General features: G+C 60.6%; 2 protein-coding genes across 2 annotated transcripts; one reads left to right on the plus strand and one right to left on the minus strand.

Annotated features, from left to right (window-relative positions):
- The first annotated feature begins 1,123 nt into the window (after nt 1–1,123).
- Nucleotides 1,124–19,628, plus strand: CDH15 (cadherin 15). The gene is made up of 14 exons (XM_068992911.1): nt 1,124–1,165; nt 7,202–7,360; nt 7,526–7,681; nt 8,651–8,795; nt 14,150–14,310; nt 15,013–15,141; nt 15,533–15,718; nt 16,619–16,872; nt 17,512–17,654; nt 17,800–18,036; nt 18,269–18,508; nt 18,708–18,844; nt 18,963–19,130; nt 19,428–19,628. Exons 1-14 carry the CDS (start codon nt 1,124–1,126, stop codon nt 19,626–19,628), a joined length of 2,358 nt encoding a protein of 785 aa, XP_068849012.1.
- Nucleotides 19,629–20,341: 713 nt separating this feature from the next.
- On the minus strand, nt 20,342–24,801 carry SLC22A31 (solute carrier family 22 member 31). Its single transcript, XM_068992265.1, has 9 exons — nt 24,499–24,801; nt 23,234–23,337; nt 22,991–23,145; nt 22,538–22,706; nt 22,218–22,363; nt 22,010–22,118; nt 21,685–21,899; nt 21,003–21,114; nt 20,342–20,639 (listed from the first exon to the last, which is right to left on the minus strand). The coding sequence occupies exons 1-9, from the start codon at nt 24,799–24,801 to the stop codon at nt 20,342–20,344; spliced, it is 1,611 nt and encodes a 536-aa protein (XP_068848366.1).
- Nucleotides 24,802–25,125: the final 324 nt, after the last annotated feature.

The raw sequence follows: 25,125 nt of genomic DNA on the forward strand, positions 1-25,125 counted from the left end.
CAGGTCCAGCTCATCCTCCCCCTGGAGCCCCCATCCCCAGAGGTTGTTGAGGAGACAGATGGCGCAGAGCAGGGATGGACTAGTGAGAGGAGAGGGTGCCTGAGGGTAATCAGGGGATTTGGGCACTCAGCGCCCCCCTTAACCCCTTCTACCTCACCTATGGGGGCAGAAACTCAAAAACATTCAGAGGGCTTCTCCTCCATCCGGGTTTGGGGTCCCTGACCCTGAGGCAGGATGGTGGCCTCCAGGAACTGTTCACCATCAGGGCCTCGGAGCCTGCAGATGGAAGGGACTCCCGCCCTCCACCCCCACCTTGGAGCCCTGAGTGCCAGGGATACAGTCACTGCCGGAGCCCCCGCCCCACCCCGGCAGCCTGGCCTCCTTCCAAGCAGGCTACAGGCACAGATGGTGCTGCACCTGCTCAATCTAGAGAGGAGGGCAGAGGCCCCATGCCTGCTTCTGCCGCGGAGACCAGCTCCCACACAGGACACTCCTCACTCCCCTGCTCGAGGTCCGCAGGGCACCCCCTACCTCCCCTACCCCCTGCCCTCCCTGGTTCTGAGCGACACACCAGGAGGTAGGGGCTGGGAGGGGAGAGACAGCCTGCCCCTTCCACCGAGCCGTTTCCAACCGACGAGGAAGGAAAGGAGGCAGCAGGCAGGGCTGGGCTCTCTTTCCTGTATGCTATCCCTAGGGGGCAGCAAGGGTCAACCCGCCCTGAGGAGCTCCACCCACAGCAGGAACACTAAATGAACACGGCAAAAGTGATCGGGCCCTCAAGGCGCCAAGCGCCTTGCCTTGGGACTGGAGCCTGACGGCAGTCTTGGTAAAGACATGGCCAGTGCAAAGGCCCTGAGGCAGGAGCACGAAGGTGCTCAGTGTGAGGGAGAATGTTCGCAGCCTTTCTGACAGGCATCCTCTCCACCGCCTGACCCGGAGCCCAGCTTTCGGCTCCGCCCTGGACACGTGCTGTCACTCAGCCGCAGGCCCCGCCCCGCCCCGCCCCCGCACACGTGCTGTCACTCCCTCGCCAGTACACTTGTGCTGTCACTCAGCCGGGTCCTGTCCCAGCAGAAGGCGCCGCTCCCGCTGCCCGACACTGCCCGCCGCCTGCTACCGGCCCATGGACGCCGCGCTCCTCCTCGCCCTCGGGCTGCTGGCCCAGGTAAGGCCGGGCGCCGCGCGGGGGTCCCTGGCCCCTGTGCTAAGCGCCGCGTCTCAGAGTGGGGCAGCCCGGCCTCCGGCCTCCGGCCTCCGGGACCGCTGGCTCTGGGCTCCCGTGGGCGGCTGTGAGCTGAGGGGCCCGGGGTAGGCTCTGGGTGGGGCAGCTCAGTCCAGGGCTCTGTGCCCCTGGGGGAGAGTAGTGTAACCGCCCCCAGTGGACAGGACGGGGAGCCAAGTTCAGGGACTGCCAGGAGAGAGGACCCAGAAGGCCACCCTCAGGCTGGAGGTGCTGGCCTCAGCCCTAGAGTCTGGGGGTATTCAGTCTTATGGGGTGCATGGGGAGAGGGGGCAGCAGGAGCACCCCTGGCTGGGAAAGCCTGGAGGCCAGGTTCCGGCCATGTCGACCCCCCATGAGTTGGCAGCTGACCCGCCTAGCTGGATGGGGCATCTCTGCCCTCCAGAAACCATTCTCCCTGGGGAGCCCCATGCCCAGTAGAGACAGGTCCCAGCACACATAGCCTCTGCCTCCACACTTCCTGCCAGCCCCCCAATCCCCACACCCTGAGGTCTCTGCAGCCTGGGAGCCAGCAGGTGGGGGGAAGCACAGAGCCCCCACTCTGCACATGGGCACCCTTAGATTCGACCACATCCTCAAACCCCTTAGCTAATGGGCAGGCACTGGGCTGGGCCCAGGAGTGCAGTGTGTGAGCCAGTGCCACTGGTGAGGCCAGAGGGGATGGCCTCGGGCCTCTTAGACTGGACAGGTGATAATCACAGGGGTGATGAGCCACGCTTAGGACCCGTTGCTTGTTGTTACACTTCCACACCCACCGGGGCTTCCCCTCTCATCCCCACAGACCCTCCCACAGTTCCGGTGTGCCAGCTTGGGTTTCAGCCCCTGGCAGCTAAGTGCCTGTCATCTGGACCCTCCAGTGGCTGGCCCCTCAGGCCTCCAGCCCCACAGCTCCAGCCACCTCCACGCCTGCCTTTGGGCCCTTTCACTGACACCTCCACCCCCTGTAGACCATGCTCCCCACTCCCCACTGCTGTGTCTAGCTAGCTCAGAGAGGCCATGCTCACCCTCTGCCCAGCACAGCCCAGCTGCCCACGACCTGCGCCCCTCAACCCCCTGCTAGGAGCTCATTGGGTGCAATGGGCTCTCTGCTCCTCCCAAGCCAGGCCTAGATGCCCCACACACTCCAGAAGGCTCTACTCACTCCAGAAACAGCGTTCCAGCCCCTGGTTCCCAGGGACCCACTCCTTTGAGACTGAGGGTATCATCCTCAGACCAGGTCCCAGGGGAGGGGAGGAGAGCTCAGATTCCTCTCCCCTCCCGCAGGGCTAGAATGCACCCCCTCCCAGACAGCTGGGACTGCAAGGATTCTGGGGGGGGGGGAGGAGTGGGGGGGACCAGTCAGCGAGCCTGGCCGCTCACATTCCTGCACTCAGCCCAGCTCAGATCAGCACCCAAACGAGGGGAGCGTCCCCTGGACCAGCCCTCCCCAACCCAGTTCAGCTTTCAGACTTTAGTCCCTTCCTATCCAGCCACAGGGGTCCTGTGGCCACTTCCTGGACACACCTTCCTTCCCCTCCAAGAGGCCCTGAGCAGGGCTGTCTGGGGTGGGCCCCTGGGGTAGGGGCTGTTGACCAGACTCTGTATACCCATTGCCAGCTTGGTGGGCTTGACGGAGGCTCACCTTCCCCCTGCCTGTGTCCCCTGAAATCTCAGCCAGGGGGCTTCGCATGTGTCTTTTCAGAGCCGGCCTCTGTCAGTCCCTCCTCTGTGCCCATAGTGTCCCCAGTAACTGGGTCCATACTGGGACCCCACCCCGGGACCCTGCCCCGCCTGGGGGTAGGGAGCAGATAGTTTGGAGCTGACCCACACACTGCTGGAAGGGGCCCCCAGCTCCAGTGACCTTGCACTTGTGTGTGGGGACACCCCTCCAACATCACTTCCAAGCCTGGGTTCCTCAAATTCTAGGGACCAGGGGGAGGCCTGGAGCCTTGGGTCATGTGGGTGCGGTTTGCCTGGGCCAGTGAGAGGCTGAGGTACACTGTGGGCAAAACGTTCCCAGTCTGGTTTCCCCCGCAAGCTTCCCAGGCCTGAGCCCCTTCCCCCAACCTCCTCGGCTGGAATCCAGGCCACCCCGTTCCTGGACGGCCTGGCAGTCATCAGGCATGCCAGGAATGGAGCCAGCTGTCCGCCTGGCCCAGAGGCCCTGTGGTTCTCCCTTGAGCCCCCCTCCAGCTGCTGCAGGCCTCAGCGGAGGGACAGGATGGTGAGGCAGAGGACAGCTGTTCCCCCCACCCCCACTGGGGCAAGCACCATGCTCCCTGCTGTCCCGCCCACGGTGCTAGGACGGCACCTCAGCTTCCCTCCCTGCAGCCCTGCTTACTGTCACGCTGATGTGGGGCTGATCCCCTGGCCTGCTCTGGAGGAGACCGTGTGTCTGCTATAGGGGCTGCCCTGTACCAGGACTTTCCTGTTGCCAGGGGGTCTTCAGAGTTTGCAGAGCCCCCGGGAGCAAGGCTGAGGTTTCCTCCCAGAGGCCACGTGACTCAGCAGAGCCCCAGAACCCCTTCCACTGTCCGCGGCGGCCTCTGATTGCACCGGGCAGGGAGATTGAAAACACCCTTCTGTCAGCCAAGACACATGGGGGTCCCCTGCTCACCACTCACAGGGGCCTCTGGAGGCCACAGGGCCAGGAGCTGAAGCAGGCTCTCCCTGCTGTCCCACTGGCTGCCCTGGCCACCAGTGTCTCTACCCAGCACGGAAGAGTGTCCAACTCTTTTCCCCAGGCCCCTGGGAGACAGCCTGCCTCGTAATTCTTTGTTCTGAACCCGAGGGTTGGTGAAGACAGCAAAGAGCTCTATGGGCTGCCTCCAGGTCCCCGGGCAGGATGGACCCCAGCGGAGGTCAAGGGCAGCTGACTGCCCCTCTGGGGCTCTGGCACTGTTTTACTTCTGTACAGTCGATGGCAGGGATGGATCCACCAGGGACCCCAACGCCACCCCACACGCAGACCCTCTGAGAGGTGGGGTGGAGCCCGGTCCCAGTCTCCCAGTCCTACCTCTCAGCCCCGTGCCTGCCTGGATTCCCAACTCAGTAGGTCTGGGGTGAACTGGTGAAATCTGTCCATAATGTTTACCATCCTGGTTGGTTCTGATGACAAGTCAAGCTGAAGTAGCCCAGCCACATGGTGGCGGCCAGGTGGAGAAGGCACCCCACAGGTCCCAGGGGATGAGTGGTCCTGAGCCAGAAAGGCCCCACAAGGAAGTTTCGGCCTCGGGGCCTGGCCCTTGGTAGCCTGCAGCTGGACAGTGTCACCTACTCCAGACCTTGCCTGGTCTGGGGTGAGCAAGACCGTTCTGCCCTTGTTGCTGGTTTGTGGGGTGCTCACCACACGGCTGGGCTCCATGAACTCTAAATGCGGTGGGAGCTCTTTTACTCAGGAGCCTTGGGGTTGGGGCCCAACAGCAGGGCAGGGGCCTGGCATCTCTAGGGGTTCCAGGTGTTGTCTTCAGCTCTTGGTTAAGGGTGGGGCTGAGGGTAAGCTTTGGGGAGCTGCTGGACCCCTACTGGGGGAAGGGGGTCCCTGACACCCATTGCTTCTTAGTGGCACGGGGGCTTTGGTGAGCTTCTTCCGATCAATGTCCACAGTTCTGTCCACGTGGCTTCGTCCCGGCCCCGATGTTTTGTGATTCCTAGGCAGCTCCTAGGCCTTCACTGACCACCAGTGTCTCTGGAAAGGGGATGCTGGGAGAACAAAGGACAAACTGAGACACATTCCCAGAGTGGGAAATGGGCTGCAGCGCAGCCCAGGCCCCCACCCCTTGCAGCCTCTCATCTCGGGGAGGGGCCCCTGCCAAGGCTCCATGGCTTCTGCTGACCTTGTCACCTTGGGCTTGGGAGAGTCTGGTGGCCAGGACTCCCAGAGCCCACCCAGGCCACTTGCCCTGTGCCAAGTTGGTGGGCATCACGGGGTGTCGCCAAGGCCAGGGGTGGGCAGGGGTCAGCCAGAGGCCCTATGGGGAGCTGCAGGGGGCTAAGGGCCAGTGCAGGTGTGGACAGGGCAAAGTGTGTCCCTCAGGGTCCCTCCAAGAGCCTGAGGTCAAGAAGTACCTGCAGACTGTCCCCCACACCTGCCCAGCCCAGCCCTCCACCACGCTGAGGTCAAGGCAGGGCCTCTGTGTCACTGGGCAGCTCAGAAACACTGCTCTTGACAGAGGTTCCAGCATTGGTGGTCCTGGGGCTCCCAGCTCTGCTGCTCCCTGAGGGCCATCAAGAGGGGCAGGCAGGATGGGGTGGGGGGGCAAAGGAGTTGCTGCCTTGAGATGCCCTGGGAACAGACACCGTCCCCCGAGCCTGTGACAAAGGCCAGCAGGTCCTCGCCTGGCAGGAGTGCCACACTGGCTTGTGCTTGGTGAGAGGCCAGCAGCCGGGGAGCTTGGAAGCTTCGCAGCCATCTGTCAGGCCGCGGGGAGCTTGGGGGCCTGGTGAAACGCCTGGTCCTCTCCCCTAACCGAGTTTGCTACTTTCTGGACCGCAGGCTCCTGGCACTTCAGGTGAGAGGGCAGGATGGGCACTCAGAAGTGTGGAGGTGGCCTGGGGCCCCTGGGGAGGCTGGCCTTAGTCCGGGTGTCGCTGTGGTTCTGTAAGCAAAGTGTGTGAGGACCCAGCTGGGCAGAACAGGGAGGCTGTGCTGGGAGCAGGGCACGGGCCAGAGGTTGCCCAGAACAGCAGCCTCCTGGCTGAGGGGCTTCTCCTCCCTCTCAGCCCCCACCCCGAGACCCCGCACTCACCAGTCACCTCACCCTCCTTTCCTGAAGCCACCAGCCCAGTTGGGGGGCTCGTAACAATGGCACATTGCTCACATTCTTCTATAGCCACGCCAAGCTGGTTCCCAGCAGTGCCCCCATCCCACCCCATCTCAGGCCCTGACAGCCCTCATCCAAGTCCAGCCAGGCTCCGTGTCCCCCAAGACTGCACCAGCCTCAGCCCCACTCACCACTCGGGGAGTGTGGAGGACCCCTAATATCTCTATGCTCAGCCGGCCACAGTGCCTGAGCCCAGGCTCAGACCAGCCACTGCCTGATCAAAGAGCGGACACAGAAACCGCATGCTTCAACCAGGCCTCAGGAAGCTCTGGGCGTTAGCTGGGGCTGCTGTCAGCTCTACCTCAACCCCCAACTGGCCTCCTTCTCTGGGCCTCAGCTTCCTTGTCTGAGTGTGGCAGAGGAGTGAGCTCACGGTGGGTCTGGGAGCATTTTGGCGGGTGCTCTGTCTCCCACCAGGCTCCTTAGTGGTTCAGTTCTGAGTACAGAGCTCAGCAGGTGGCAACCAGGCAGGGCCTGGGAGGTGGTGATGTGCCCACTCCTGCCTGTTGGGTAGACTTGGGGGAGTATGGTAGCCTTACACAGCAGCCCCACACGCTGTCCTGCCTCCCCTGGCCTGATTCCTGGAGGAAGAGGCCTGTGCAGGGGGGACCCTGCACCCTCCCCAGTCTGGCAGAGGAGGCCTGTGGTGTGCACAGCTACCCTGGGTGTGGGACGGATGCCCTCGACCCCTCCTCTTAGGACAGAAGCGTTGGCCTGGTCAATCTCGATTAACCCTCAAGAACTCAAACCGTGGTGAGGCCTGGGATGGCCGTGTGTCACCCCCACTGTCCCCGGCCAGGACAACCACAGTCACCTCTGGCAGATCAGCCTTGTGGGGGGAGGCTGATCTCTTCCTGCCCCTCCACCCCGTTATCTGCACTATTTACCCACAAAGTAGGGGGAGGTGTGGGAGGGGTACCCAGCTTGGCCCAGCTGTCTTTTCTGGACAACCCACCTCCCCCACGCGCTGCCTCCCCAGGATCCTGGGAGCCAGGCCACCTTCTGTCCTCCTGAGTTCCCCATGCCACCCAAGTCCTGGCGCCATAGCCTCCCCTGGACACACGAGGGAGGACCTGAAGTCCAGGGTCGGGATGTCCAGCCCTGGCGAGGGAGCACTGGGCACTGCTGTGCTGGTGACCGCCGTTCTCCTTCTTTGCAGAGCTTGTGCCCCTCAGCGGGGGTCCCCAGGCTGAGGCGGCCCCGCACCCTGTACCCCTGGCGCCGGGCACCCACGCTAGGTCGCGTTCGGAGAGCCTGGGTCATCCCTCCCATCAGCGTGTCCGAGAACCACAAGCGCCTCCCTTTCCCCCTGGTGCAGGTGAGGGGCCAAGTGGAGGGGGGCGCTGAGGGCATATGCTTTAGGAAGGGAAAACCCTGGGGCCACAGGCCGAGCGACTTCGTCCCAGCTGGGGGAGGGGCAGAGAACTAGGGGAGAGACCCCCTCCCGTGGGGGCACCTCCCCAGCCCGTTTCCTGGCCCGCAGATCAAGTCGGACAAGCAGCAGCTGGGTAGCGTCATCTACAGTATCCAGGGGCCCGGTGTGGACGAGGAGCCGCGAGGCGTCTTCTCCATAGACAAGTTCACGGGGAAAGTGTCCCTGAACGCGATGCTGGACCGGGAGAAGACCGACCGCTTCAGGGTGGGCCCCGCCCCGCCCCGCCCCGCCCATTCCCGCCGGGGCCCCGCCCATTCCCGCCGGGGCCCCGCCCACACCTCCACCTGCAAGACTAGCGTCCTTAGTTGGGGGGCGCGGGCAGGTGTTCAGGGTCGCTCGCCGATTGGACAGATGCGTGTGAGCAGGCTGCGTCCTGCCCGGGAGGACTGGGCAGCCGGCAGCAGGGTGGGCGTCAGCTTTCCCAGGTGTGGAGGGTTCTCCCCCCAGCCTGCTATGTGTGGCAGGGACGGGACGCCGTTGGGGAATCCCACGGAATTGGCCACCCACAACGCAGATGCCCCATAGTGACCGTCAGGGTCGGGTGGGTGGCATGGGACCTGCCCCTTGGAGGTGTTGGGATTGTGGAGCCTGAGAGGAAGGGCGCGGGGAAGGGAGTCAGGACTGGGTGAGCCAGGCGTGGAAGAGGGGAACCTGGAACTCACCCGAGCCTCCTGTAAACAGAAGCTCAGCCCCCCACCCTGGCCTAGGGAGGGAGCTTCAGACTTTGTTTTCATGTGCCCTGAGTCGTCGCCAGACTTTGCGAGGCTGGTTCCCTTGCGCTGAGTCAGAGAGCGCATTTCCCTGGAAGTTGTATCAAGTCCATCCTCCAAAGGGACAGGAGGTGGCTTAATTTAAAATTTCACGTGTGGAGAGGAAACTTCAAAAGCAGCCAAAACCATTTACAGAAAAAGGGCCCCGAGACCAGGAGCACTTAGGAAGCGTTCCAGCCACACTTAACATAAGTGTGGCAGGCTTGGTGGCCGGCCGGCCTGCTGGGAGGACGCAGGCGCCCCCTGGTGGGGAAATCCCGCCTGCCCCGCATTGCTGGGCCGCGGGCCGCTTCTCACCTGTTTGCTGCAGGAAGCAAAATCGGCTCTCACTGTCCCTGTCGCCCTCGTGGGCCTACTGGAAATTGGGGGCCACAGTGCCAGCCCTTGCTGTCTGCTTCACTAGCTCAGGGCCTTTGCTCTGGACCTGGGGGGGTCCACCCTGGAGGAGCCCACGGACCTGGAGATCGTGGTTGTGGACCAGAACGACAACCGGCCTGTCTTCAGGCAAGAAGTGTTCACTGGCCGGGTGCTGGAGGGTGCTGTCCCAGGTAAGCCGGGAGGGGTCCCGGTGGGGGAGGGGGCTTTGCCATGGGCACTGGTGGGTCAGAAGTCCAGGATTTCCCGTCAGTGAGAACTTGAGAGGTCCTTCAGAGAGTCTCCAGGATGGAGGGAATTTCCACGGGTCAACTCAAGTCACTTTCTGTTGCAATATAAATTTCAATGCCCCAGTCTTCCAAAATGCGAGATGGCAGGTCCCGGATGGCAAACCTCTGGTGGTTTCTGTTGCACTCCCCTCCCGCTTCTGCCTCCTGCCCTTCCTCTCCCGCCAACCCCTCCTTCCTCTTCCCCACTTCTCCTTCTAAATAGAAGTGAATTCACATAACGTAAAAGTACACATTTTGAAGCGAACATTCAGTGGTGTTTACCACAGTCACAGTCTTCTGAAACCAGCACCTCTGTTCCTTCCAAAACAGTCTCAGGCTCCAGAGGAGAACCCCTGCTCATTATCGTCACTGCCTTTACTGCTTATTAATTCTACACTTTGATTGCAGAACCCTCCACCCTCTATCCCTCATGAGTCCTCACAGGATGGACTCACTGGCCTGATTCTGTTCCAAGGAAGACAGACATTGCAGACAGCAGTCTACCCCTGCCCCTCCCACCCTGGTCCCAGGGGCTCCAGTCTGATCCCCAGCCAGTCGTGCTGCAGAGGTGGGAAGGCTCAGGGTCACCACCGAGGCATGCCCTTCCTTTGCCACATGCGTGTGTGTGTGTTTAATCTGACTGTGCCTGGTCTTAGTTGCAGCATACAGGGTCTTCAGTTTCCACACTGAACTCTTACTTGTGGCACATGGGATCTAGTTCCCCAACTAGGGATTGAACCCGGGGCCCCTGCTTTGTGAGCCGAGAGTCTTAGCCACTGGACCACCAGAGAAGTCCCCATGTGTGTCTATTTCATCACATTTTGTGCTTTTCAAGACTTAAAATGACAATAATTTTTTTTTGTACTTCTAATTTCTCCTTCTGACATGGTTTCAGAGTTTGGGGAAAGTTGCCCCTAATCCCTCTACAGGCCTCAGAGAGGTGCACTGTGTATCGTGTTTGCCTCAACCACTATTTAATTGTTTCCCATCCTTTCTGTCTGGACCTGGTTACAGACATGAGGCCTTCAGAGCACACACTTCCTGACTTAGTGTCGCCATCATCAGGAGGGCGACACTGACACAGTAACATCTCGCCTACAGCCTCAGTGGGTGCATGGGGAAGGGCTCAGCCCCCTGCGTGGGCACCAGTGGCTGCGGCGACCTCGGCCCCTCTTCCTGCTTCCACAGGGCACTCCTCCTGCTGTACCAGGGGAGCCCCTGTGTGTTCACCTCCCTGGGGGCCACTCCCTGGGGGATGGTGTCCCACCGTCTGGCATGCTCACACAGGGGTGATCTTGAAGATTCCCCCTTGTTCTGGTTGTGGGGCAAGACTGACACCCCCACCTGCTCATCCACCCTTGTTGGGGACAGTTCCTGGGTCACTAGTCTTCACAACGCTGCCTTTTGTTTTGCAAACTTTTATTGTAGCAAAATGCATGTAAGAAAATTTACCCTCATAACCATTTCTAAGTGGCTTTAAGTCCATTCACATCGCTGTGCAACTACTACCACCATAGAATTTTCTCATTTTCCCAAACCAAAACTCTGTGTCCATTAAATACTAGCTCTCCATTTCCCCCTCTTCAGCCCCTGGCACCTACTGGCTACTTGTTCGTGCATGACTTGACTGTGTATGGGTGAAATCACACAGCATGTGTCCGTCCGTGTCTGGCCTATTTCACTGAGTGTCACGTCCTCAAGGTTCGCCAGTGTGGTGCCCAGGTCAGCATTACCTTCCTTTTCAAGCCTGAATAATACTCGCTGGCTGCTTGTACTACATTTTGCTGATCTGCTTATTCTTCAGTGGACACTTGGGTTGCTTTCACTTTTTAGCTCTTGTGAGTAGTGCCGTACTGGACATGGGTGTGCAAATATGTCTTTGAGACCCTGCTTTCAATTCCTTTGGGTACATACCCAGGTGGGATTTCTAGATCATGCAGCAGTTCTATTTTTAACTTTTTGAGGATCTTCCATAGTGTTCTCCGTCATGGCGGCACCATTTTTCATTCCCACGAGCAGTGTAGGAGGGTCCCAGTTTCTGCACATCCTCACCAGCACCTGCTGTTTTCTGTTTTGTTGTGTTGTTAGCAGCCATGCTGTGAGGCTGCTAACAAAGCAGGGGCCCCAAGTTCAACCCCTGGTTGTGTGGCTGGTGTGAGGGGGTATCTCATGTGGTTCTCATTTGCTTTTCCCCAGTGATTAGTCATGTTGAACATTTGTTAATGTGTTTATTGACCATTTGTACATCTTCCTTGGAGAAAGGACTGTTCAGTCTTTTGCCCATTTTTGAATAGGGTTGTTTGTTTTTAGTGTGGTTGAGTTTTACGGGTTCTCTACATATCCTGGATATCAGATCCCTTATCCCTTATCAGATAGATGATTTGAAAATGTTCTGTAGATCTCACAGGTTGTCTTCTCGCTCTGTCGATGTGTCTTTTGATGCGTTTCTGATGCATCATGAAGTCCAGTTCATCTGTTTTTGTTGCTGTTGACTGTGCCTTCATTATCGTAAACAAGAAATCATTGCCAAATCCAGCGCTGTAAAGCTTTTGCCCTGTGTTTTCTTCTAGGAGTTTTGTAGTTTGTGTTGTACATTTAGACTTGATCCACTTTGAGTTGTTTTTCATATGTGGTGGTAAGTAATTCCAGGTCCAGCTCCATCCTTCTGCAGGGGGATACTCAGCTTTCACAGCACCATTTGCTGGGAGACAGCCTGCTCCCTGTTGAGCAGTCCTGGCGTCCTGTGTAGCCTCACCTGCCCAGGGGGGTGAGGCTTATTCTTGGGGTCTCAGTTCTGTTCCACTGGTCTGTGTGTCTGTCTTGAGGGCAGATGTGCACGGATTACTGTACCTGTGGAGAAAGTTTTGAAATCAGGAAGTATGTCCTCTTAACTTTGTTCTTTTTTCAAGATTGTTTTGGCTGCTCAGGGTCCCTTGAGTTAGACAGGAACTTTAGAATGATTTTTTTTTTAATGTCAAGGAAACATCCTTGGGATTTTGAGAGGGCTTGCATTGAATCTGTAGGTCACTCTGGATGGTACTGACAACTTGGCAGCAAGTCTTCCAGCCCATGATCATGGGCTGTGTGTCCATTTATTTATGTTTTCTCCAACTTCTCTCACCGACGTTTTGTAGTTTTCATTGTGAAAAGTCTCTCGCCTCATTGGTCACAACACTGACATCCTGAGGCATGTATAGTCACTGTGAACCTTGTCTCTGAATGGGGCTGTGTGGCTGGACCCCCTCAGGAGACACATAGGTCCTGTTCCCGGAGATGCCCGACTTTGGCCACTAGTGAGGAGGGTGTCCGCCAGGCGTCTCTGCTATGATTGTTGTACTTTTCTCTTCATGGAGATCCTTTGAGATGGCTCAGGTGGCCCCTCACGCTGAAGCAGCAGCTTTGGTGTCCCTGAGGCTCCTGCCTGCCAGGTATTAACTGTCCTGATGGTTGGGAAGTGACGGGGTCCTAGTTCCATCTTTTCCTCTTTGTCATCACTTGGCTTTCTATTATGTGATAGAACTTTCAGTCCTCCCTTTATGAATGTATGTGTTTATGTGTCACCCACCAAGGTGCTTGGCCTCCTTAATCAATAGAAGTTATTCAAAGGCCAGGCAAGAAATTCAGACAAGGTTTACTGAGGCTCCTGCAGCTGCAGGAGGCGGGCAAATACGAAAAACAGGTTTCCTTGCTCACTCCCCAAGTGGGGCCAAGCTTGTTCCTTATATGGGGTGAGGGGAGGGGTATCCAGGGTTCAGGGGCCAGGCGGGAGGTTGTGGCTTAAATGGTTTGCCCACCCCTTAATGGGTGTTGAGTGCAGGGGGCATGTACAGTACCCTGCTTTTGCTTCCAACCCCTTTTTTGCTTTTCAGAAGTGGTAGTGGGGGGTTTTTTGGTCTTTTAAAAATCTTGTCCATAATTTGACCCACTGCACATGCACACAGGCATGCAGCTACTTTCAGTCCCTTATAGTTTCTTTGTGTTTGTTGATCGAGGAGAAGTCTGTCCAGATGCAAGCACTGCAACAGTGGGTCCCAGGTCCCAGCCTGTCCCATATGTATTTTGTTTTTATGTGTCGGTCTGCCTTTTTGGACCCTCACTTCATTTAGTGAGTTATAATTCTTTGCACCATTATTTTGAAGCTGAAAGCTTCGCTGATCAGAAACTCATCAAAGCAGCCCAGGCCCTTTCAGCAGCCAGAGCTGCTCATGTATACAGAGTCTAGAGTGTGCGTGCTTGGATGTGTGTTTGTGCATATATGTGTGCTCACTCACAGCCATGTTTGTACATGTTTCTACCTTCATTACAAGTCACGAGTCCTCCCTGGCACTTCCACTTCCAGTCCAGCTCTGCGGGATCCCTTCTGGGTCCCCTTCTCTGATGGTGAGAAGCTGGGCTCCTTTTGCAAGTTTGCTCACTTGCTCGATCATAGAGAGCATGGCAAGTGCTTTAGGAAGCACTCACTTGCACCCCAGTGCCTGTTCTAAGCGTTCTTTTTGTCTTCAGCCTGGGGTCCAACATTGTGCCTGGAGTTACCTGGTTGGTAGCCCCCCACCTCTAAGGCTAGGCCAGTGGTTGGGTCATTACTGCTCATCAGACACCAGCGTGACTCTCAGATGACCTGACAGGGCCCAGGAGGGTCTGCAGTGAGCCCAGTCACAGGTTGGCAGGCAGCTCCCCAGATGGCTGAAGGCCAGCCCACCTAACTGGGTTCACTTAGTACACCTGAGCTGGGGTGGGGGTCAGGCCTGAATTGCTGCAGAGGAAAAGCAAGGTGGGCACAGGTGCTGAGATGTCTCCAGGGCCTGGCGGACCCCCCCCCCCGAGATTGGGAACACAGGTGGACACAGGTGCCGAGTGCCTGGGGGGCCCATGTGCCCCTCTCTCCTGAGATGTGGGGCCATGTTTGCCCCAGAGTACAGGTACAACCTGGGCACTGCTTCACTCTGCATGTGGGGCTGAGGTCAGGGCCTGCTCAGTGGCGGGTGCACCGGCTACCTCCCCAGGGGCTGGTTCCCAGTGAGCTCGCCTGGTCCATCTTGCGATCCTATGGGAGACAGGTGTCAGCTGTGTGCACTGGACACCCCGCCTCCTCCCCCACAAGCAGCACAAGCCAGGATGCTGGGATGTTCGTGTGTGCACAGGCTGACCGAGGGCCTGGAACTGGCACAGTTGCATGCCGCAGGGGAGCAGGCGACACACCCTGGAGCTGGAGGCTGGCACCCCTGGGCATCACCCCCACACGTCCCTGCCCTTCACAGGCACCTACGTGACCAGGGCTGAAGCCACGGATGCGGACGATCCGGAAACAGACAATGCAGCGCTGCGGTACTCCATCCTGGAGCAGGGCGGCCCCCAGCTCTTCAGCATCGACCCACTCACGGGGGAGATCCGCACGGTGCAAGTGGGCCTGGACCGCGAGGTGAGGCCACATGGCTGTGCCTCGACAGCTGGACAGGGTGGTCCAGACTAGGGGCCTAACTGCCGCAGACACTCCCAGTTGCCCTGAGCTCCCGCAGACCTGCGCCGTGGGTGGTTGTGTAGTTGGATTCAGAGACAGTATGAGGGGCCCTCAGCTTGTTTCTGTTAAAAAATCTCCCTCACCCCACTGCCTGCAAAGCAGTTGGGCTCCCTGGCCTGAGTTAGGTCCACCAAAGGAGCCCTTCACCTCTTGGGCCCCACAGTGTCTGCTTATTCTCTGTGGGCCCCCTGCCACCCCCTGCTGCCTGGCTTCTGTGTGGCTTTGGCACCTCCAGGAAATCCTCCTTGGTTTCCCCAGGGCCAGTCACTATGTTATCTGATCTCTGTCCTCTCTTGGCCATTGCTGCTGTCTCTCTGGGGTGGAGACCCACCCCCCATATGCAGCACGTGTCCTCCAAGCATTTATCCGATTCGGCAGCTGACCTCTTGCCTACTCACAGGCTGGGGCAGGGTCTGGGGTCAGCAGTGGTGCTGTCCAACCCTGAGAGGACAGGCAGCCTGTTTTGCTCCAGAGCTTGGGAGCAGGACAGGAGCTGGAGCCTTCTGGAGTATGCCTGCCCTTCCCCCCAGGCCCTAAGGTGGCCAACCAGCCTTGCCCTGCGCTCCACCTGGGTGTCCTGACCCTCTGTCACTGTGCCCCCAGGTGGTCGCCGTGTACAATCTGACTTTGCAGGTGGCGGACATGTCTGGAGACGGCCTTACCGCCACCGCCTCGGCCATCATCACGCTGGAGGACATCAATGACAATGCCCCTGAGTTCACCGGGGACCAGGTGCCACCTCTACCTGCTGTTGCCCGGGGCTGCCCTCCCCCCATCCTGGTTGTTGGAGGACAGGGAGGCTGGGTGCTCAGAGGAGGCACCCTGAGTGGGTTGTGCAGGACCCCAGGCTAGAGGCCAGCATGGGGCCTGTGAGCATATCAGGAGCTGGAGGGCCCTGGAGGGAAGCCACCGAGACCCTGGGTTAGGATGTGTCCCCAGTTCCTCCTGGGTGGGAGTGGGGGCAGCTCTGCCCCCTGGGGAAGACGCGCCCAGGGCATGGCTGAGCCTGGAGAGGGCTCCCTGGGTCCTGGACTCCCCAAATGTAGGTAGCAGGAGGGTGAGCCCCCAGGGGACCATTACCCACCCCTGCCTGCCAGTGAATAATGGGGCTGGGTTCCCACAGTTCTTCATGGAGGCTGCAGAGGCTGTCAGCGGAGTGGACGTGGGGCGGCTTGAGGTGGAAGACCGGGACCTGCCTGGCTCCCCCAACTGGGCAGCCCGGTTCACCATCCTGGAGGGCGACCCCGATAGGCAGTTCACCATCCGCACCGACCCCAGGACCAACGAGGGTGTGCTGTCCGTGGTGAAGGTGAGCTGAGGAGGGCGCCTCTCGTCACACTCAGGAAGCCTGTTTGGACCCTCTATGCATCCTAAGAAGGGAGCCGAAGGGACTGGGAACACGGACTGTGGGCTGGGGCCATGCTGACCGCACAGGGCCGGGGCTGGAAGGAGTGGGAAGCCCCCAAGCCCGTGTGTTATTTCTGGTATTTTGCCTCTTAATGCAAGTGATCCATGTGCACAAGTACAGACCTCATGTGTCAGCCAACCAGAGACAAAACCGGCAGAAGGTACGTGTGCACACATGCACATACACACCCGTGCCTACAAACATGTGCCTATACACATCTGCAGAGAGACACAGATGTAGTTGTCGACATATGAAGACCTTTCTTGTAAGAGACTGACTCGAGCTGGCCAGCCAGGTTGTTGTGAGGGCAGCTGATGAGTCCAGAGTCTGCAGGGCTGCAAGAAGCTGCAGAGTCAGGAGCTGAAGCTGTGTCAGAGGCAGGATCCCACTTTCCCAGGGGAAACCTCAGGCTTGCTCTCAGAGATTTACCCACACATGAGACCCACCCAGGTTCTCCAGGATCATCTTTATTTACAGTCAGCTGGTCGTACAGGTCAGTTCAACCACATCCATCAAATACCTTCTTAGCAATAAGACCCAGATCACTGCTTGAGTCACTGAGGAGGAAGCCTGGCCAGGGGATGGAAACTGACCTCACAATACCTGACAGAGGCATTTGAGTGTCAAGAGTATTTTCCCGTTATTCTCTCTTTATAGTTTTTATCTTTTCAAAGCTACAAAGAAGGAGGAAAGAAGGTGCTCCGAGGACAGACCAGGAGAGGTCTGCCTATAGCTGCCTACGGGTGCCCTGAATGTGGGGTCCAGAGTCCTGATGGGCTGCCACCCTGCTTCCCCCTACAGCCCCTGGATTACGAGAGTCGGGAGTGGTATGACCTCAAAGTAGCCGTGCAGAATGAGGCCCCCCTGCAGGCAGCTGCCCCCAAGGCCGAGCGGGGCCAGGCCAGGGTCAGCGTGCAGGTGCGCGATGTCAACGAGGCGCCTGTGTTCCAGGAGAACCCTCTGCGGACCAGCTTAGCTGAGGGGGCCGCCCCAGGAACGCCTGTGGCCACCTTCTCTGCCCGGGACCCTGACACACAACAGCCACAGAGGCTCAGGTAAGGGCCCGCCCCTCTGCATCCCAGCCAGGCTAGGAGCACAGCTAAGGGTAGGCAGCCCTGTGTCCTGAGGATTCTCTTCCCATGAGAGACCCAGTCCCAGGGCGGAGGGCTTCTCTGCATGGTCACTGAGGGCTCAGGGGCTCTCAAGGGCCTGTGTGCTTGTTCACACGACCTCGTCCTGTAGGCAGGGCTGGGCTCCATATGGCACACACCTACACAGCCGGTCTGTGTTGGCCAGCCTCTGGGTGTCTGGCCCTGTCCATTTCAGGGAGCCCTTGCTCCCTGGGACTGGCTGTCACTGTGTTGTATTTCACCCCTTGCCCTGGCCCTGTTCATCTGTGTCTGTCTCTATTGTGCCCACCACTGTGTCTTGGCTGTCACCTGTGGCCATGGGGCCCTGGGAAGCTCCCTTGCCCTCCCCAAGCCTCAGTTTCTTTGTCTGTTGATTGGGATGGAAAACACCAGCTTAAGGCTGTGGGAGGACTATCCTTAAAGGGGTGTGTGTGTGTGTGAGAGAGTGTGTGTGTGTGTGTGAGTGTGTGTGAGTATGCTCCCATCTACACATGACCACTCACCTCTGGGAGTCCTGCTCGGGCTCTGGGCCATTCTGCACCCTCCTCCCCTCCTCGCCAACAGCTACTCCAAGGACTATGACCCCGAGGACTGGCTGCAGGTGGACGGGGCCACCGGCTGGGTCCAGACCCAGCGAGTGCTCAGCCCCTCATCACCCTTCCTCAAGGATGGCTGGTACAGGGCCATCATCCTGGCCCAAGATGATGGTGAGTGGGGAGCCCAGCCTGGTTCCTGGGCTCCCTAATCCAAGCTGCCCAAGGGCTGAGAGCCGGGCGCTCCACTCAGCAGACTTACAGGGTGGGTGGGGGCTCCACAGGGGCCAGGGGCCCACTAGGCCTCTCCCACCCGCAGCCTCCCCACCCAGCACGGCCACTGGGACCCTCTCCATTGAGATCCTGGAGGTCAACGACCACGCCCCTGAGCTGTCTCCTCCGTGGGGTAGCCTGTGCAGCACACCAGACCGGGGTTCCGGCCTTCTCTTGGGGGCCACGGATGAGGACCTGCCCCCCCACGGGGCTCCTTTCCACTTCCAGCTGAGCCCCAGGGTCCCAGAGCTGGCCCGGAACTGGAGCCTCAGCCAGGTTAATGGTGAGCCCCCCACACACACCCCTGGGGTTCAGAGTCTGGGGGAGGTTCCCGCTGGTGCCACATCAGTGCACCCTCAGGCCCAGCAGGGATTGGTTATCAGACTCAGAGGACGGATGGGGAAACCGAGGCCTAGCATGCCAGGAGCGCCGCCCAGTCGGCTGCTGCTCAGTGCACGGACACAGAGAGGTACGGCCGCCCCCGGCCCCTGCTTGACCGCAAGCGCCCTCCGCAGTGAGCCACGCGCGCCTGCGGCCGAGGCTCCGGGTCCCGGAGGGGCTGCACCGCCTCAGCCTGCTGCTCCAGGACTCCGGACAGCCGCCCCAGCAGCGCGAGCAGCCCCTGAACGTGACCGTGTGCCGCTGCGGCCAGGACGGCGCCTGCCTGCCTGGAGCCGCTGCACTGCGGGCGGGTGGCGCGGGCATCAGCCTAGGTGCCCTGGTCATCATGCTGGCCAGCGTTATCCTGCTGCTCTGTGAGTGCCGGCGCCCGCAGGCCCTTGCTCTTGGACCCCAGCTTCTTGGCAGCCCCACCCGCCCTCAAGCCCCGCCTCCTGGCAGCCCCACCCGCCACCTAGCCCCGCCTCCTGACAGCCCCACCCACTCTCCGGCCCCGCCCTCCACCCTCGCGCTCCACCCCGACCCGACACGACCTCCGCCCCGACCCCCACCCAGTGCTCGCCCTGCTGGTGGCCCTCCTGGCGCGGTTCCGGCAGCAGTCCTGGGACAAGAGGTTTCTGCACGGACTGCAGGACGACCTCCGGGACAACATCCTTAACTACGACGAGCAGGGGGGCGGGGAGGAGGACCAGGTGAGGGAGCCGGGGCGGCTTACAAGTGCTGCGGGTAGGGCCAGGGGCCCCAGCTGGCCCGCAGCCTCCCGACCCGCGACGATTGCGGCTGACCCGAACGCGCTCCATCCGCCCTCAGGACGCCTACGACATGGACCAGCTGCGCCACCCAGCAGAACTGGCGGCCTTTGGCGCCCCCTCGGGACGGCCGCCGCTGCGCAGAGACGCCCCGTTCGGCCGAGCGCGCCCCCAGGCGACCCGTGCGCTGCCCACCAGCCCCGCAGACATCGCTGACTTCATCAACGACGTAGGTGCCCCGAGGGCGCCCCGTGCCCCCTCCTCCGAAGCCTGAGGCATCGCTCTGGAGCGGGACAGGGAGGTGGTGGCTACAGACTAAGGGAAGAGAAATGCCCAGAGGAAGCCTTGCCTCTAACCACCTTCTGGGGCAGGGGCAGCGCAGGGCTCAGAGCTGCTCCGAGTACCCTCGGCCTCCACTTAGGCCTCCTCTGCCCCCTCCCCTTCCCGGTTACAGGCCTCGCCCCACCGGGTGGCGGAGGTCACCAAGCTAGCATGTGCTGGTCCTGAGACCCCGGCCTCTCCACAGGGTTTGGAGGCCGCAGACAGTGACCCCAGCGTCCCCCCCTATGACACGGCTCTCATCTATGACTATGAGGGGGACGGCTCCGTGGCGGGGACACTGAGCTCCATCCTGTCCAGCCTGGAAGATGAGGACCAGGACTACAGCTGCCTCCGGGAATGGGGCCCCCGCTTCTCCCGCCTGGCTGACTTGTACGGGCCCCCATGAGGGCGCCAGAGAAGGGCTTTCTGATGGGGACCTACACTGCCCTGTGGAGGTCACAGCCTCCTGGACACAGAGGGCAGACCTCAGGGGCAAGAGCAGACACGCCTAACTGGGCTGTGTGCCTGGGAATTCCAGCGGACCTCCATCAAGGTGGAAGATGGCTCTGGGCCCGACCCTGGCTCCTTGGTCAGTCTGGTTTCCCCCAGGGGAGGTCAAGGTTTGGAGCTGGAGTGGAGTGGCCAGAAGGAGGCACCCCTTCTGCCCCCGTCAGTCACCTACCATGGGGTCAGGCCCAGTTCCCAGCTGTGCCTCCCACCCATGCTGACCTTATCTCTGTTTGAAAGGACGCAGCCCAGGGGCAAATGTGAATTAAAAGTGTGTTTCTCTCTTCCTTGTACGGTTGGCCTGCCTCACCTCAGTTCCACCAGAGCTGTGGCAGCCGGCTGGTCCCTGGCTGCTCCTGGGGTGGGGGGCTGTGGGAGGGGCTGTGGATGCCTGGTTGTGAGAGGGAGGTGGATGCCAGAAGCCCCTTTCAGCCAAGAGTGGAAGCCAAGAGGGAAGAGCCAGAGAGGAAGCCAAGTTCCACGCACACCTTTATCTTTCCCACTTGGAGGGGGGCCAGGGCCCCTGGAAACAGGCGGGCTCCCCACCACCCTCCCAAGACCCTTCCACCAGCACTGGTGGATGGCAGTGTCTCTACAGCCTGGTCACCCCTCCTAGACCAGCTGTGTTCCTGCCCCAGGGAGGGAGGCTGGCAGCAGGGGCAGGAGGTCTTGGCGTGGGCGGGCCCGGAGGAGCGGGGAGCGGCACAGGCGGTCAGCGTCCTGCAGTGATTGGGGCAGCGTGCGGCCGCGGCTCTCCGGCAGCAGCAGGACACACAGCAGGGCGAGGAGGGCAAAAGATGTGAAAAGCACGTGTTGCAGGAAGAAGCCATGCTGGCCGTGCATTTTGGTGAGCGGGGCGGCTGCCTGGCCCAGGAACCCAGCTCCCAGCACCAGGCCCAGCCCGGCCCCCCTGCAAGAGAGGGCGGTAGGACATGGCTTCACAGGGCACCCAGTGCTCCCGGGGTGGGTACCCTTAGTGGGGGCCAAGGTGTGGGCGCCCCAGGAAAACACCTGAAAAGTCTGGGGGAAAGCTGCCCAGGAACCAAAGTTGTCCTTTCGTTAGAAAATCCAGTCAATTTTCCCCTGAAATCCCACCCTCTCTGGCTGCTCTCATCTCTGACCACCCTGTCCTCCACTCCCGAGCTGATGGGCAGACCATTCTGTGACCAGCGTTCCCCTCACCACCCAGGAAGAGACAGCTGAACACCCCTCCCAATGGCATGAAGCTGGGGAGTGTGGAGGGCATTGGGGTGTGCTGGCAGGGCCTGCTCACCTGATCACTGTGGGGAAGACCTCAGCCGAAAAGAGGCTGCTGAGGGCGGACACGGTCTGGGAGGCCAAGAGCCCCAGGACAGAGAGGAACAGCACCGTCCAGCTGGGCAGGTCTGGGGAGGAGGAGAGTCTCCCATGCTGCCCACACGCCCTCCCTCCCCTCACTGTGTCTCAGGGCTCTGGGCCTCACCAGCCTTCCCTCTCTGCTCCTGCACTTGGAAGTTGGGGGTCATAGGCTGCCCTCATTCCAAATTGTTAGTTGATCAATTGTGTCCAATTCTGCAACCCCATGGACCGTAACCTGCCAGGCTCCTCTGTCCATGGGATTCTCCAGGCAAGAATACTGGAGTGGGTTGCCATTCCCTTCTCCCAACCTAGGAATTGAACCAGGTCCCTTGCGTTGGAGGCAGATTCTTTACCATCTGAGCCACCAGGGAAGCCCTCGTCCAATCCAAACCCTTACATTAAACCCCTTCTACTGAATCATTGTGGCCCTCAACTCTTTCAGCCTCAGTTTCTCTGAGTGCACAGCGGGGAGATGATGGATGGGGTGAACAGCAACATCATCCTGCCTCCCCAGCTCTGGGAGGGGGCTCATCTCAGGACTACCCCCTGACACACACATTGGGCAAACCCCTGGCCAAACATGACAGCCCTGCCAGCCTGCAGGGCCTCACACTCACACTGGGCCCCTGCAAGGAGCAGCAGGGATGCCAGGCCCAGGACCAAGGTGCTCAGCAGCAGGACTGAGCGGCGCCCCCAGAGATCCGCTGTCAGGAGCAGGAAGACGGTGGCTGCTGCCTCCAGGCCAGCTGCCAGGAAGTAGGGCCAATAAAAGCTGGGCTCACTCGGGACAAGGCTGTGCAGGAAGCTGGCTCTGATGCCCCCACTGATGAGCCTGGGAGGGATGCAAAGCTACAAGCCCAGCCAGAGCCAGGTATCTCACCCAGGGGGAAGGTGAAGACCCCTCCCTCCCTCCCTTAGCCCACCCACACCCCCCCTCCTCACGAACTGAAGCCCAGGATGAGTGCGTTCTTCCAGGTGACATGTGTGTGCCGGAGCTCCAGGACTGAGTGGTGCCGGGGCTGGGGGTGTCCCGCGCACAGCACATCCAGCTCTGTGGACCAGGGGACATAATGGGGCACCAGTGAGGGGATGACAACCTTCCTTCTTCCTCTAGCACCCAGGTCTCTCTTCTCCCTGGCTGGTCTGTTACCCATAGCCAGGGAACTCTCCTCCTCTGTGCTGTCCTCGGGGTCCACACTGCTGGCTTTGGCAAAGTGCCACAAGATCCTCCTGGCTCTGGCTGGCTGCCCTGTGGCCAGCAGCCAGCAGGGAGACTCAGGGAACACGGCTGGAAACCTGCAGGGGTTGGGTGAGGATGCTGCAGGACCTCCCCGTAGGGCAGGACCCAGTGGGGATACATAGCATATGATTCTTCGTGTCCCTGTCCCGTGCCCACCTGCATGGTGCTGAACGGTCAGAGGGAAGCAATACACAAGGCCTCCACAGCGGACACGACCCCAGGTCACTCACCCCCAAAAGAGCAGCAGCAGTCCCGTCGCCAGGGCGCTCAGTCCCTGCAAGAGTTGCCAGTCCTGGGCGAGCAGGGCCAGGCCGGGCAGCAGCAGTGTGCCCACCACTGAGAAGAGGCCAGCCCCCATGGAGAATGCCAGGCGGTTCGGGGGGTCACACAGCTCCAGGCCTGACCAGACAGGGAGAGCCTGAGGCCCAGACCTCTCAGGAGGACTGCTTTGTCCAGGGAGGTGAGGGCCAGTGGCTGGAGGACCAGGACCTGGACATCTGAGGCCAATGTGTGGCCCGTTCTGTCACCCAGGCCTGGCCACAAAAAGCAGAGCCCACAGGGTAAACAGCGTCTCTCCTGCCTTCTGGAGAAGGGCCCTCAACTGGAGTGCTGGAAAGGCACCCTCTGATGGGTCAGAGGCCTAGCCTGAGTGGGCGCCTCCCAGGGCCCCCCATGGTACTCACGAGCCACATAGAGGGCGAGGGAGGCCCCTGCCAAAGCCCCCCCTCGAAGCAGCCGCAGAGTCAGCAGGGCGGGAAAGCTGGCAACCAGGGCCTCGCCGACCCCCAGGCCTGTGGCCAGCACCAGGGAGCCCACAAACACAGCCCGGCGGCCAAACCTGGTGGGCAGCAGGGGACAGCCATCGATTCAGTCAGGAGAGCTCAGGGGAGGGCTGTCTGAGCAGGAGGGAAGGGGCAGCGCCTTACCAGTCACAGCCCAGGCCCAGGAGGACACAGCCCAGCAACCAGCCCAGGAGGTGGTCCACCTGCTCCAGGGGCACCTTCCAGCCATCCTCACACACGAGGTTCCTCTGTAGGGGACACCAGTTACCCGTCAGCTAGCCAAGACCCTCCTCTTCCTCTCCTGCCGGAGTTCCCTGAATGTCAGGGTGGAAAGGACACTAGAGGTCCTGCCCCAATGCCTCCCTGGGCAGGGCTGCACCTGCTTTCTCCAGCCATCACCCTCCCCCAGGCTGGCCCCAAGGCCTCTCCTGCACCTCTCCTGCCCTCTGCACTTCAAGAGCCACTTCCAGAACAGGCTGTGGGGCCTTGCTCACTGGCTTTTCCTGGCCAAGGGCCCTTGACCTCAGCTTTGCAGTTCTCTGCCTACCCCGTTCCTTCTCCCTAAGCTTAACATTATTTTGGGTCACACTACATCAAAGATTTTGTTTTAAAATCTGACTGCTTGTGAAAGCTGGTAGACAAGGATCTCTCACCACACCAAAGAGGTGGGCAGGAAGAGGAGGCCCAGAGGGTTCAGGGCCCCAGAAGAGCCTGAGCAGGAATGTGGCAACCCTGTCCCAGTTTCCAGGCAGGTGCCCTTCCTCCCAGGGCTGGGGTGTGGCTGCGGAGCATAAGCTGCCAAGAGGGAGGCAGGGGTGGGCAGGCCTTAGCTGGGAGAGGGGTGAGGAGGTGGGAGTTGTGGGGTGTGTGAGCAGGGGTTGGGGGTAGGAGGTCCCAGTTACCCTCTCCCAGAGTCCTGGGATGTCTCCATGGCACCCCTACCTCTAGGCCAGCCTGCACACACCTCACAGTGGGGAGACCTGCTCTTCAAAACGGAACTGACCAAATCACTCCTTTGATTCAAAGTCTTGGGAACCCAGTCTGGACACCTACACAGCCCCAAAGTCACAGGCGGCTGGAATGTTCATGGCACTGCTGACCACTGTGAACTCACCAGCTCAGCTTCAGTTTACCGCCTCCGCCTCCCCAGACCACCTGCCTACCTGGGCAGCCCCCAGCCTCAGACTCTGCCTTTAGGCCTGGCACCCTGCCTACTTAGACATCTGCTACACCATCAGGCAGGAAGGGGCTGACCCCCCAATCAAAAGCCCCAGGATGACAGTCCCTGTCGACCGAAGGCAGAAGAGCGGGGAGAACCCGAGGAGGGGACAGAGGGCAGGGGGACGGAGGGTCGGGGAGACAGAGCAGGGAAGCAGAGGACGAGGGACAGAGGGGCAAGTGCAGAAGACCTGGGTGACCGGGCTGCGCAGCAGGTCGGCGGCGGGCTGCGCGTAGTACCAGCCGCGTGAGCAGGGCCGAGCGCCGTCGGAGCCCGCGCGGGGCACGGACTCGGGGTAGCTTAGCGGCAGGCAGGTGCTCCGGGCGCGCGCGGGGTCTGAGCCGCAGTGGTGCGCCGGCAGCGCAGTGAGCAGGAGTTCCGAGCCCAGCGCCAACCCCAGCGCCACGCACGGCAGCCACGAAGCGGCTGCCAGGAGGCACCGGGCCCGGCCGAAGCCGCCAGCCAAGCGCAGAACCCGTACCTCGGGCTCCATCCGAGGCCTCTGCGCTCTGTGGCGGTGGCGGCTGGGCTTGAGAGGGACAGAGTGTGAGGGGCGGGGCCTTATAGGGGCGGTGTCGGCGGGGCGGGGTTTGAGAGGGACTATGTCTGCGGAGCAAGGCCCGATAGGGGCGGGGTCTGCGCTCTGGCCGTTAGCCGGGCGGGACCTGGGCGGGGCACGGAGAGAGGTGGGGCGGGGCCTTGGACGGCAAAGACCGTCTGGGCGGAACCTGTGGGGAAAGCCCGGGTGAAGGGCGGGGCGGATGGGGGTGTGGCCTGGAGTTGACTGGGGCGGGGCCCTCGAGGACCTGGAAGGTGA

This window comes from Capricornis sumatraensis, chromosome 20, assembly GCF_032405125.1.
Source record: "Capricornis sumatraensis isolate serow.1 chromosome 20, serow.2, whole genome shotgun sequence".
NCBI classification, from domain to species: domain Eukaryota; kingdom Metazoa; phylum Chordata; class Mammalia; order Artiodactyla; family Bovidae; genus Capricornis; species Capricornis sumatraensis.